This window comes from Ascaphus truei, chromosome 14, assembly GCF_040206685.1.
Source record: "Ascaphus truei isolate aAscTru1 chromosome 14, aAscTru1.hap1, whole genome shotgun sequence".
Lineage (NCBI taxonomy): Eukaryota > Metazoa > Chordata > Amphibia > Anura > Ascaphidae > Ascaphus > Ascaphus truei.
The window spans coordinates 48,431,948-48,446,939 of record NC_134496.1 but is presented as its reverse complement, the minus strand read 5'-3'; the positions used below and the strand labels follow the sequence as shown (position 1 = coordinate 48,446,939).

At 39.7% G+C, this 14,992-nt stretch overlaps 1 protein-coding gene across 6 annotated transcripts in view; it reads right to left on the bottom strand.

The window, feature by feature from the left end:
• Nucleotides 1-1,100: 1,100 nt before the first annotated feature.
• The window catches only part of PLD1 (phospholipase D1), a 98,681-nt gene continuing 84,789 nt past the window's right edge, over nt 1,101-14,992 (bottom strand). For all 6 annotated transcript variants that reach the window (XM_075570787.1, XM_075570788.1, XM_075570785.1 and 3 more), the window contains 4 exons: nt 14,081-14,215; nt 7,542-7,695; nt 6,652-6,769; nt 1,101-4,161 (listed from right to left, as the gene is read on the bottom strand). In XM_075570787.1, the coding sequence (XP_075426902.1) occupies nt 3,937-4,161; nt 6,652-6,769; nt 7,542-7,695; nt 14,081-14,215 (632 nt within the window). In that variant the 3' untranslated portion in view covers nt 1,101-3,936. The remainder of the gene's footprint in view (nt 4,162-6,651; nt 6,770-7,541; nt 7,696-14,080; nt 14,216-14,992) is intronic.

Here is a 14,992-nt window from a genome sequence, read left to right as displayed (position 1 = left end):
TTGAGTGTATTTTCTGGCTTTTAACGTAAAATGCATTGTAGAGATTGCTTGTATAAATCAAAGGGATCTTTCTGTAATATGTTTTATCAGTGATTTAGGGACCTCGCACAGGGACGACCTTAAGCTTTGCGGGGTCCAAGGCGACACGCAGGCAGCAAGGCTCACCTGTAATAAAAATTAAAAAAGGTGGTGGGGGGGGGGGGGGGGGAGGGGGGAAGGGACACACGACTTACCTTGACAAACAGCCTTCCTCCGGCAGCGTCTCAATGTCATGGCACTTACAGCACACTGCACATACTCACAGCACACTGCATACACTCACAGCACACTGCATACACTCATAGCACACAATCACAGCACACTGCACATACTCACAGCACACTGCATACACTCACAGCACACTGCATACACTCACAGCACACTGCATACACTCATAGCACACAATCACAGCACACTGCACATACTCACAGCACACTGCATACACTCACAGCACACTGCATACACTCATAGCACACAATCACAGCACACTGCATACACTTATAGCACACAATCACAGCACACTGCATACATTGACAGCACACTGCACACACTCACAGCACACACTTGGCACACACACAGTCAAATACACACACACAGAGACACACTGTCTCTTTAAGGGAGCTTGCTCTCGCAAGACGGAAGCAGAAGCAGGAAGCAGAGACAGGGAGAAGAGCTGCCAGTTACCACCACAAAAAAAAAAAATTCGGCGGCCATTTTTTCCCGCGACCCCGTTTATAATGCGGTGGTTGCGGGTGGTCCCCGAGGACCGCGCTGTAACGGGGTTAAGCTGTACAAAGAAAGCAAACACAAAATAATACCCCTCATTGATATAAAAAAAATGACAGCCAAGCTACAAGGGACAGTGGCTTATTAAGTGTATGCGCACCATGGTACAAGATACATTGATATATAGAAACACAACACTTTAGACGCTTATTGTAATTAAATATTTAAACAAATATATATATATATATTTTTAAAATCAAGATACAATTACAGTGACAAGCAAAGCTAAAATTATTGATCGGTAACGACATTCGGTATGAAAAGAACAGTAACTCTTCACGGAAGGAATATTTGCATTTTAATCTACATTTTGTGACAACCATACATTTAATATACTAGAAAATGCTTTTGAATATTTGCACCGACAGTAGAATAACTTTCCATGTAATGCATAGAAAACTATTAAACATGTGTTACCATGTAACTAACCTTTTAATACATGCAATATTCTACAGTATGGAAGCTTAGATATGCATTTTTCTTTGTTTGCCACAAAAGAACTCTAAAACTGGAAGAAAAAAAAATATTACTTCATTGTTCCTGCATGAAATTTACCCTACTAAAAAGGTAACAAAGGTAACCCCCGAAAAAACAAATGCAACTGAAACGTTTTTGTGGTTTTCTCACAGTTTAAAGACAGAAAGATACAGAAGATAGAACATTTGTAAAAATACAATTAAAAAAAAGACTTCAAATGCACAATATTCTTCAATTATCCATCATGGTTCTTATAAAGATCACAGAACTGACTAAAAACAAAAATTAAAATGAAGGACCTGAACAAAATCTGTTGATTCCAAGTTTGGTATCAATAAATCATGCTGTATGAATGAAATGTACAGTACAACACAAAAATAAAACATACATTGACACACTCTCTTCTCTATTATAGTGATCTAATATTTGTTGCAGTCATCTACACTTTTTAGGCTACAACACAGTATAAAGGGATTTACAGTACAATATATGTGCATGTATGTATTAGAATCCTCTGGCTTAATTGGTGAATTTGAAGCAATATTACATTATGGAACCATTAATACAGTGGTTTTTTTTTTAAATATTAAAACTCCTCTGAACTATCGAACATCACAATGCTACAAAATAGAGTGGTAATGGGGGCATTTATCAAAAATGTTAGTGGGCAGTTAGCACAAACCTTAACAACTAGTCAGTAAAGTTGTGTTAAGATTTTTGCTCATGCATAGATACACACAACAAAGTGTGTTGACCTTCATTGGGTTTGGAGACACTACATCCATGAAATGGAAAGCAAATCAACTCGTGAATTATTATTATTATTATTACTATTAGCAACAGAGAAGCCCAATGCTACATCCAATATCACAAAAATACTTATATATTTTTTCAAGAGAATATATAAGTATTTTACTGTGTATTTTTGTCATATTGGATGTAGCATTGGGCTTCTCTGTCGTTTGTTGTATACATTTGCCACGTTCAATAGCTCTCCTTTTTGACACTTATATACATATATATATTGTGGGGCTCAGGGGTTCCCAAAAAGAGCTTGCTTGGGTTCTGTGTTATTATTATTACTATTAGAAAGGTGCACATTGTCCGTGGAAAGTATTTGCTCCTCACTGTCATTCACAAGACGATGTGAAATGTTCCTTCAGTACCCAATGTCACATACTGAAGTCACATACAGTACAGTGATGAGATGTGTGCCAGATAGCTGCTGTATGTGCCAATGTCACATACTGAACACATTCCTGTTACTGCACAACAGCGCCACCTACAGGGCTGGGCACTAGATTATTACAAGAACAAATGACAGTAAAAGCAACATTGCTGTGGAAGGAATACAATATTACTGTTTTCTGTGTATATTATACAATGCGTTATAGGATCCTCTGGCAGTGAAGATAGTAATTTACTTATATATCAATTGATGCACAATCCATAAGGAATACATGGCTGGTGGCCTCCCTAAAAGTGGCAGTCTGGAACTACACCTCACTATTAGAAATCTTCCCCATTTCATTTCTGTGTATGTTATAACCGTTCAGAAAACCAACCCAAATTGGGATACACGTTTCTCACGGGTTCAGCACCCCTGCACCCATGTCATGTTGTGGCTTCAACTTGAAATAAAAATGCGACATTGAATTGAATTGTGTTCGCCGTCCATTTACCATGTGACTTTTGGTAAGAAATAGCTACAAATAAATATAGCAGCTTTGTAGCCATTAAGGAATGTTAGTGTTTCTATAGCATGGGTGGTCAAATCCAGTCCTCAAGGGCCACCAACAGGTCAGGTTTTCAGGATATCTCTGCTTCAGCACAGGTGGCTCAATCAGTGTCACTGATTGAGCCACCTGTGCTGAAGCAGGGATATCCTGAAAACCTGACCTGTTGGTGGCCCTTGAGGATGGGAGTTGGCCACCCCTGACCTATAGCAATCAAAGGAAGTCACTGAAATACAGTATCCATGCACAGTAGGAATACAACTCCCTGCTCCAAAGGCACACTGGTCTCAAACAGTGATTTGTAATCATATCGCCAAAACTCTCCCTACTGCACTAAAAACAGTTTCTCAATTTTCTACTTCTCAGACTTCAGTTTCATCAACTCGATGTGCATCATCTTCCACGACAATGAAAATGTCTTTTTTTAAATTATCTCCCCTATATAATTGTCCATGCACTAAAGTGGAGCTCATGTATAACACATATAATGACTACACATATTAATAACTAATTAATATTTTGTTTAAAGGAATTCAGTGTTAACACTGCCATTGAGGTGGGTACACATGGCTTTTGCTGGTAAAAAGGTAAATATATTAGATTAAAAACTCAGGTTGCTGTGGGGAACAGTTCCCTGCCTATTCTGTTTATCAAAAATAATAGTGATAATAAAAACACTGATTTGGATCACCGAATGTGATTTATGGCAATTAATTTACATTAAAAAAAAATGTAGAATACAATTTAAAAATATTACGCTGTGCAACAATGTTTTGCATGGAAGGAACATTTGTCGAGGTTGTTGACAATACTTTATGTCCTTATTTCCTTGATGCAGTTAATTACCGCACGCGGCTAGGAACTGTTCTTCATTTACATCTTCAAATGCAAAACAAGATCATGTCCAAATTTCCATGGGCACCATAGCTTCTTTTGTTCCTACTGAAGGCAGGAGGTTTTCCCCGGCCAGGAACTGGAAGGGGAACTGAACCACAAAACCGCGGATCCTCTGCAATTCTTCCTGGGCTTTCACGCGGTCCTGGGACGCAAGCGCTGGCTTGGCAACGAATTCTGGCAGGTGAATAAAATTGTGCACCTCGTCACTGGGGAGGCATCGGAAAACCTGAATACGAAAAGAGAAAATATAATGTTAACAGTGCGAACGAAAAGATACAAATACCAGCGGAATATAACGTCACGTAACATTACATACTGTATGATGCTGCTATATACTGTACATGTAACATTGCATACTGTATGATGCTGCTATATACATGTAACATTGCATACTGTATGATGCTGCTATATACTGTACATGTAACATTGCATACTGTATGATGCGGCTATATACATGTAACATTGCATACTGTATGATGCTGCTATATACATGTAACATTGCATACTGTATGATGCTGCTATATACATGTAACATTGCATACTGTATGATGCTGCTATATACATGTAACATTGAATACTGTATGATGCTGCTATATACTGTACATGTAACATTGCATACTGTATGATGCTGCTATATACATGTAACATTGCATACTGTATGATGCTGCTATATACTGTACATGTAACATTGCATACTGTATGATGCTGCTATATACTGTACATGTAACATTGCATACTGTATGATGCTGCTATATACTGTACATGTAACATTGCATACTGTATGATGCTGCTATATACTGTACATGTAACATTGCATACTGTATGATGCTGCTATATACATGTAATATTGCATACTGTATGATGCTGCTATATACATGTAACATTGCATACTGTATGATGCTGCTATATACATGTAATATTGCATACTGTATGATGCTGCTATATACATGTAACATTGCATACTGTATGATGCTGCTATATACATGTAACATTGCATACTGTATGATGCTGCTATATACATGTAACATTGCATACTGTATGATGCTGCTATATACATGTAACATTGCATACTGTATGATGCTGCTATATAACATGTAACATTGCATACTGTATGATGCTGCTATATACTGTACATGTAACATTGCATACTGTATGATGCTGCTATATACTGTACATGTAACATTGCATACTGTATGATGCGGCTATATACATGTAACATTGCATACTGTATGATGCTGCTATATACATGTAACATTGCATACTGTATGATGCTGCTATATACTGTACATGTAACATTGCATACTGTATGATGCTGCTATATAACATGTAACATTGCATACTGTATGATGCTGCTATATACTGTACATGTAACATTGCATACTGTATGATGCTGCTATATACTGTACATGTAACATTGCATACTGTATGATGCGGCTATATACATGTAACATTGCATATGATGCTGCTATATAACATGTAACATTGCATACTGTATGATGCTGCTATATACATGTAACATTGCATACTGTATGATGCTGCTATATACTGTACATGTAACATTGCATACTGTATGATGCGGCTATATACATGTAACATTGCATACTGTATGATGCTGCTATATACATGTAACATTGCATACTGTATGATGCTGCTATATACATGTAACATTGCATACTGTATGATGCTGCTATATACATGTAACATTGCATATGATTCTGCTATATAACACGTAACATTGCATACTGTATGATGCTGCTATATACATGTAACATTGCATACTGTATGATGCTGCTATATAACTTGTAACATTGCATACTGTATGATGCTGCTATATAACATGTAACATTGCATACTGTATGATGCTGCTATATACATGTAACATTGCATATGATGCTGCTATATAACACGTAACATTGCATACTGTATGATGCTGCTATATAACATGTAACATTGCATATGATGCTGCTATATACATGTAACATTGCATACTGTATGATGCTGCTATATAACATGTAACATTGCATACTGTATGATGCTGCTATATAACATGTAACATTGCATATGATGCTGCTATATACATGTAACATTGCATATGATGCTGCTGTATACATGTAACATTGCATACCGTATGATGCTGCTATATAACACGTAACATTGCATACTGTATGATGCTGCTATATAACATGTAACATTGCATATGATGCTGCTATATACATGTAACATTGCATATGATGCTGCTGTATACATGTAACATTGCATATGATGCTGCTATATAACACGTAACATTGCATACTGTATGATGCTGCTATATAACATGTAACATTGCATATGATGCTGCTGTATACATGTAACATTGCATACCGTATGATGCTGCTATATAACACGTAACATTGCATACTGTATGATGCTGCTATATAACACGTAACATTGCATACTGTATGATGCTGCTATATAACATGTAACATTGCATATGATGCTGCTGTATACATGTAACATTGCATACCGTATGATGCTGCTATATAACACGTAACATTGCATACTGTATGATGCTGCTATATAACACGTAACATTGCATACTGTATGATGCTACTATATAACATGTAACATTGCATAGGATGCTGCTATATAACTTCCAATACATGTTGCCAAATGTTACTACCTTTACAAAAGGAGACATGAAATGCTATATATAATGTAAAGTAAATATGTTTGTCACCTTATCAAAAATGGTGGTATTGCGTGCGCTTGTCGCAGTCCACACCTCTTTGAAGAATTTGTCACTTATAGGGTCTTGGATGTTAACTGAAGGGTCATTCAAGCAACCAAGAAGCAGTCTAAACCGGGGGAGTATAAACAGATTGATTAGAAGCATCACGTGAAGGACAGCACATTACATAATTATAGTTACACAAGGAATCCCTTATCTAGGGGTGCAGTCTTCGACTGAGCCTCTGATTGAGCCACCTGTGCTGAAGCTGGGATATCCTGAAAACCTGACCTGTTGGGGGGAGCTTGAGAACTGGAGTTGAGCACCCCCGATACACAGCATTTCCCACGCTTTTTAACATAGTTTCTGTGCTTATCACCTTTAATGCTGGAGGACCTAGTAATGCATTCTGCAGAAATGTGCTTCTAACCTAGAGTTAAAATAACATTATAATCACTACAGAGTACAACTATACTCTACTAATTATCTATCGGACTCCCAATAATATATATTTATTGATCGGACCATCATCTACATCTATTTATCTATCGGACCCCTATATTATCTACATATATTTATCGATTGGACCATCATCTATATCTATCGGACTCCTAATAATATCTATATCTATTGGACCATATATATCTATCTGTTAGACCCCCAATAATATCTATATAAGTTTGGGACCATCATCTATATCTATTTATCTATCGGACCCCCAATAATGACATTATAGATCCATTGCCCACCAATAAAAAGTTAAAAGATATCTTTATCTTTGCAGCTGGGAGGTTTAAATCAATAAGCACCCGAACCATGACGGATTGAGCAGAACTGCCAATGTGCCGTCAACAATATACTCTTAGAAAATGCACTTTTTATTGCCAGACTAGGTGTACCTGAAACAATGCATCCGGATGGACAAGGCGAATTTCCCCGCTTCATAAACCTCCCCGTCCATGAGCGAGGGAACGCGTTCTGTATCCTGTACGATAACGGCCATCTCACTGTCCCGTTTCCCCATCATGCTGCGGTCGTTAATATTAGCCGAACCTGCAGGGATTCACAATGATGAATTATCTTATTAGCAGGAGCAGTCAGTGCGTGAGAACGCCACCACGGTGACCGTGTATTAATGTCGTCCTGCTACGAAGCTAGGACGGAGGGGAGAAAAAACAGCATCAGATTTATCAGAGGGATATGCTGCTTTTGTCCACATTTGCAGGTTAAAGTCAGGTAAACATCCCCCTCACAGTCGTGCTGTGTTATGTTGGCCTAGCCCAGGGGTGGACAACTTCAGTCCTCAAGGGCCACCAACAGGTCAGGTTTTAGGATATCCCTGCTTCAGCACAGGTGGCTCAATCAGTCCTTGCTTCAGCACAGGTGGTTCAATCAGTCCTTGCTTCAACACAGGTGGCTCAATCAGTCTTCGACTGAGCCACTGATTGAGCCACCTGTGCTGAAGCAGGGATATCCTGACCTGTTAGTGGCCCTTGAGGACTGGAGTTTGTCACCCCTGCCCTAGCACAGGTGCGGTAGAAACTCTGTAAGTATTCTCTGATCCAGTCACGGGGAATCGGTAGGATAACGGGGGAGGTGCCTTTTCGTGTAGAAACGTCATTTTTACGACACATCACCCACAAATATGGATCTGTAATATTGTTAAACGTTGAGAAAATATTAGAATGCCATTCTCATTTACACAGGAAATAAATGTACCTTCCCCTAATGACTTACTGACTGCATATATGAGATTTTAACATAAATATGCATCCAATCCTGTGGAGATATTCTTTGATTGCAATTTGACATATATCCCCTTGACTTTCAGAGAAGATGGGGTATCCGCCACTCATCAATAACCTCATTGGGGGTGTCTATGACATCATTCTTATTCAGGGTGGTACTCACTTTTGTCGTGATTTAAATTGAGTGTCCACATCAGGAGGTATCTCTGCGGCGTGCCAGCCGCTGCAGTAGAAAAAAAGAGAGAAAAAGCAGCGCACAGCCAGGGGAATAGGGTCCAAAAAAAGAAAATGTTATTGAAAAATACTTTTAAAAAAAAGGAGGTACACAGGTCTCCTACACCAGTACTTAATCAAGAATAAAAACTACTTAATAAAGTACTGGTGTACGAAACGCGTAGGAGACCTGTGTACCTCCTTTAAACAAAGTATTTTTCAATAACATTTTCTTTTTTTGGACCCTACTCCCCTGGCTGTGCGCTGCTTTTTTTCTCTTTTTTCTACGATCTGCTAGAAAACCCACAAAGGTAATAGAGGGTTTCCTACAATGCAATGTTTTCAACCTTTAAATTATTCTATGTACCATACTACCTTTATAGTGTATCTTAAATATTCCCCATGTATACAACGCTAAGTGTAACGCTAAGCGTTCTGGTAAGTGCAGACGCACTTACCAGAACGCCCTCCTACTGTCTCTGTACGTTCTCCCTAATTACCACTTAGATTGTAAGCTCTTTGAGACAGGGACTCCTTTTCCTGAATGTTAATTTTATGCCTAAAGCGCTTCTCCTCTTTGTGCTATTTCTATTATTTGTTATTTATATGATTGTCACGTGTATTACTGCTGTGAAGCGCTATGTACATTAATGGCGCTATATAAATAAAGATACACACACACACACACACACACACACGTAGTCTTTAATTCTAGAATCTACCTGCACTGTAGTAATTGTGTAAAATATTTCCTTCCAAACACAGCTTTAATCATGGCTTTGGCATCCGTGTTTTCAGCGATGATCCTGCCATTTCCACCCCGTTCATAAAATGATGCAGTGGGCTATTTGATATCTGAATTGTAAATACGCGCTTTAAACGCCAGATTGTACGCGGTCTAATTGTACTGTAGATGTTCGCAAAATGATTTCCACGCAGCTGCTTCTGAAGGTCTCAGCGCTACCCGGTAATAAGAAGTCTCATTGCGCACAGCCTATGCATCTGTTTGAGATAATCCCATGTGTGAAATAAGGTAATAAAAGTGGAGATCTTAAACAAATGGCAGCCATATGCTTGATTTTGCAATAGATATATCACATGCATTCAAACTGGCTTCCAGGATGCTAATTTAATTTGGCTTTTACTGGCCAATTAATAAAATTGAGTCGTGCCTTGAATATGATCTCTTATTTTTAAATGTAACCATTTTCCTCGTGGCGAAATCTGCGACAGACTAAGCATGAGCGAATGCAAGGGATGCTCAACTCCTGTCCTCAAGCCCCACCTAACAGGTCAGGTTTCAGGATATCCCTGCTTCAGCGCAGATGGCTCAATCAGAGGCTCAGGTCGACTGAGCCGCAGATTGAGCCACCTGAGCTGAAGCAGGGATATCCTAAATACTGGAACATGTTGGGGCTGGCTTGAGGACTCGAGTTGAGCACTCTGAGTTAGTGCACCAATCTGTGATGGATGTTTTTTGGGGGGGGCGGGGGTGGAAGAATAAGGAGGTCCTTTGGAACTGTTCTGTGCCCCCCCCCCACACCTCCAAGTTCCTGGGGTACCCAGGGGAAAAGAATATATCCTCCTGGACAGCAAATCTGTTCTTGTCCTGCTCGATCCTGAGCAGATCCTAAAAAGCTGCGACACTGACCGCTTCCCATTGGGGACGGGCTGCATGGTTGTGGGTTTTTGTGTCAAACACTGGCACAAAAGACTTAAAATATCTCAGGAACCTGGGGACCCCAGACAGCAGGGGACCCCACATCTTCTGTCGATTCCTTGGTTCAGGTAAGCTTTAAAAAAAAAAGCAACATTTTTTTGGGGGGGGGGGGGGGGGGGATATTGGTGCTTTTGGGTGTTAATCTCAGATTATGTGGTACATTGAACAGTATCTAATAAAGATGCATTTCAGTGTAATGATTATTATAGACAGATTTTATTCTTACACATAACTACCATACTTGGCTCATTTTAGCATGTTTTATATTATTGTAGATCATTTGAAATATTTTTTTGGGTTGCTTTTATAGAGAAAAATATGTTATGTCAAGAATCCAACCTGTCCAATAATACACTGCCAACGTGTAGATAAAAGAGGATAAACTCAGGTTTTATTTATCAAAAGGTTTTTACTGTGGCTTTTTGTAATGTATTTGTCAAACAAATGTAACAGTTACACACTTAAAACCAAAGTGCTGTGTATTGCAAAATGCCTCAGGAATAAATATATTGGAACTGCAAGAAACCTGTGTCCGGGTCAGTATTTTCACACAACAAGGATCCTATGGTAGTCACAGAATGATGTACAGATTCAGCCCCCAGTATTAGATCACTTGCCTTGGAAAATCTGTGGCAATCACACAGTAAATGCCTCAACCTTTCTGTGAGGTTCCTAATGGCCCATTGGATTAACACAGCAGGGAGCCCTGCAGGCCCATTCAAACTGAATCAAACGGAATGGGACTGCAGGGCTCCCTGCTGTGTTAATCCGATGGGCCATTAAGAATCTCACAGAAATGTGGAGGCATTTACTGTGCGATGCCTTAGGCCCGTCATATAGTGGGCGCGCTTGCTGCGCCGTGTGCGCGTGCGGCACTTATAATTGGCTGTGGGCCGCGCGTGCGACAGTGAGCGTGGAGCCGGGCGATCAGGGAGAAGACAGGGAAAAGATCGTTTTTGCGCCACTACCGGCGCTGTAATGTATGTATGTGTGTATGTGTGTGTGTGTGTGTGTGTGTGTGTGTATATATATATATGTATAACAAAATTGCACAAAAAAAATATTTTTATTCATACATGTCGTTTTGTTTTGTTTTTTAAATATTATTTAATAAATTATACACACACACACACACACACACACACACACACACACACACACACACACACACACACACACACACACACACACACACACACACACACACACACAGTACCTTCCCAGCCTGTTGCTCCCTGCAGCGCACGGACCATACACACAAAAAGTGTGCGTCACGTGGACGCGCACCTACTATAAAACAAGCCTTAGTTTTTACCCAGGCAAGTGTCGGATACTTGTGGCTGCATCTGTATACATTTGAAGTCTAATTGTGAAGTTCTTTGGAACTGGACAATACACCTAATTATTGTTATAGGTAAAAAAATAGAGAAAAAAAACAACAACAAAAAACGAACCCCCTATTAAAGACTGCAGCATTATAATTAAAGTCAGTTTATTTAGATTATTTTGCAGACTGTCCTTGCATACAAAATATGTGAACTCTGATTTTACATTTATATTATGCTGCATACTTTGAAGAAAATGTGTGCTGTCCCAGGACTGTTGCAAATGCTTTAATGATCAAATCTGCATAATTTGAGCTTTGGGTATGTCTGCATACTGCAACCTGCATAATACAGAGAGATATTCAGCTGTACCATCTTTTATTGAACCAATGTGCAATTAGTTCCCAAATATTTTTTTTTCTAGACTTCACAAGTCTCCTCTTCCAATGTAACATGTCACATATGTAGGAGAGACATTTGCGATCTTATAAAACATACACATGAAAAAGAAATGGATCCGAAAATTACTCCACTTGTCTCCAGCAAATTCAGCCACTGAACTAAAGATCTCATGTATACCCGATATAGAGCTACACACGCTTGGTTTATTCTACCCAAATATATATTCTATTGCCTAATGTATGAGTGCAATCCAAGAGAGAACTCTTTTTTGACCCCCTGTGGGGTTTCACATTGTATTGTATATAGTCTGCCTAATACCTTATGCCCCGTCAGTTGTATGTACAGCTCAACCCCCGTATAACGCTGCGCTTGGGGTCCAAAGAATCACATCGCGCTATAAGCGGATCGCGTTAGAAACAATGTACAATTGTATGCATTGTACAATAAAGTATTTAAGATACCAATAATCGTGTTGTAAAGTAATCCTAAATCCGAAAATTGGGAGCCCCGCTCGCATCGCGTTATACGCGGATTCGCGTTGTGACGGGGTTGAGCTGTACTACTATATCATATATCCGTGAATTAGGCCGAGCGGCAGACCTTGTTTGTTAGTTGTTTTTTTACTTCCAGGAAACCCGTCCGGCTCCCAGGTCAGCCACGTTCTGTACGTGTCAGCCGATAGGAAGCCACGGCAATATTTACATAGAGATATTACAGTGATATTGAAGTCCCCCCCCCCCCTTGTTTATTGCTCAGAAATGAAAAGTACAAATGAAAATGTGAGTTTTGCCAAGTTTAGTTGCGATTGATGGAAGTTATTTTTTTTTACTGCAATTTTTTATGAACACTTCTGTAGAAAATATGCAATGCTGAAGTAGAAATAATGCCAAAAATATTTCCCATTTCAAAGCACTCTCTGTTCTTCAAAGAACAGATAACAGGTTCGTCAAGTTTAATTGCTAAACTTGACTTTGATTCAGAGCAGATGGACCACATTGTGACAGCTAGCCCACTCTTGAAGCAAGCTACAGTGTGTTTTCCCCGGAATACATTGGCTCAATCAGATGATACACTGATATTGCCCGTTTCATGACTGTAACGGATTTGTACTCAGAATTGTGAACACTACATACTGACCTGTACCCTCCATTCATGTGGAGAACACATGATTTCCATATCTGATCCCTTCCTACCAGCTGAATCTCGCGAGTCCTACACTCCGGGCAGCAATACTTTACCTTTTCCCTATTTCCAAAAAACTAAAAAGATGTAAATGCACTCGAGTACTTAAAGCAGCAATCCAAGCCGGCCATTTCTTTTTGGAATATATTATTATTATTTTTAACATGGGATTGAAGCTGAATCCCATTCATTTCCGCTCTGGGGACCCCCTGCTTCCAGAGATACTTACCGCTGTAGGGGTTGCCGGTAGCCGCGCGGCGAGATCGGTTCATGTAATAGCGGCGTTTCAACGCTCCCATGCCCTGCGGGCCAATAGGAAGCCGTGATGTCATCGGGTTCGGCTTCCTATTGGCCCGTGTGACACGGGAGCGTTAAACTTTACCGATATACAGGAAACCCCTACGGAGGTCTGTATCTTGGGGTAGCAGGGGGTCCCCAGAGCTGAGATGAATTCAGCACAAGAGACCCCCTGCTTCAAACCTAAAAAGGAAGAAGCCTGAATTGCTCCTTTTAAGATTATTGAGAATGAGCTCTGTGTTCCAATGCAGAATCCAGGCATTTCCTTCAATAGCTTTTCACTGGCTACTTCCAGGCACTCTATCCATAACCGTGCGGTTAATAACTCCACCCAAAACAGGCAAGGATAACCCTTTCTCTCCACTTTCCTTTGCAGCTATTCATGTAGCAAGTTTCCCGATGCCATGCCCCAGTCTAGCCTTTTTATTCTTGCAACAAGGATTATAAATAAAAGCTATATAAAACCGTAGACCCTTTTTATTCTCTCTTAATTCACACAAACAACCGATAGGAATAATTTTTCTATGTTAACTGAGTAACGCTGCACTCACCAATAATGACCGTGTTATCATCGGCGATAAGTAGCTTGCTGTGAACGTAAATCAGCTCGGTGACGAGGGTTTCTTCCAGCTCCGCGTGTGTTCGAAGACCGCAGAAAGAGATGTAGTTTATCCACTGATTACCAACTACAAATGAGGAGTCACAGTTGTTAGTTAATATTCAGAACACAGAATCACAATAGAATAAAACAATGACATATTAATGAATCCCTTTTATTCTACAGGGGGTTCTTTCAGTATTACTGAGTAAATGTGGGCCTAAGAGGTTCTCAAGTTTGAAACGCACGTACAGTAAAAGGCTGTTTCACGGTATGTCACGATAGAGTCCAGTCCCTATCCAGTCCAGTCCCTATCCAGTCCATACACATTCCGGTCGCTACTCATTCCGGTCGCTACTCATTCCGGTCGCTACTCATTCCGGTCGCTACACATTCCGGTCGCTACACATTCCGGTCGCTACACATTCCGGTCGCTACACATTCCGGTCACTACACATTCCGGTCACTACACATTCCGGTCCCTATATATTCCAGTCGCTACACTTCAAGTCACTACACATTCAGGTCCCTATATATTCCAGTCACTACACATTACGGTCACTACACATTCCGGTCGTGATATACTCCCGTCACTACACTTTCCGGGCACTATATATTCTGGCATTTCTCTTTGATGATCATTCTAGGGCTTTTATGTTTATGGGAGTTATTGCATTTTCACCAAAAGAAAACAAAATAGAGAGATTACAATATTAATAAGCCCGTTTAACCCCTGATCTGCAGTCACCTGGTTACCATATTGAGAAAAAAAAATACATCTTTATACATAAAAGAGTACTTACAGTAGAGTATAGACTTATTCATACACAATTTGAAGAAAACAATGTCACGAGAATTTAGTAAC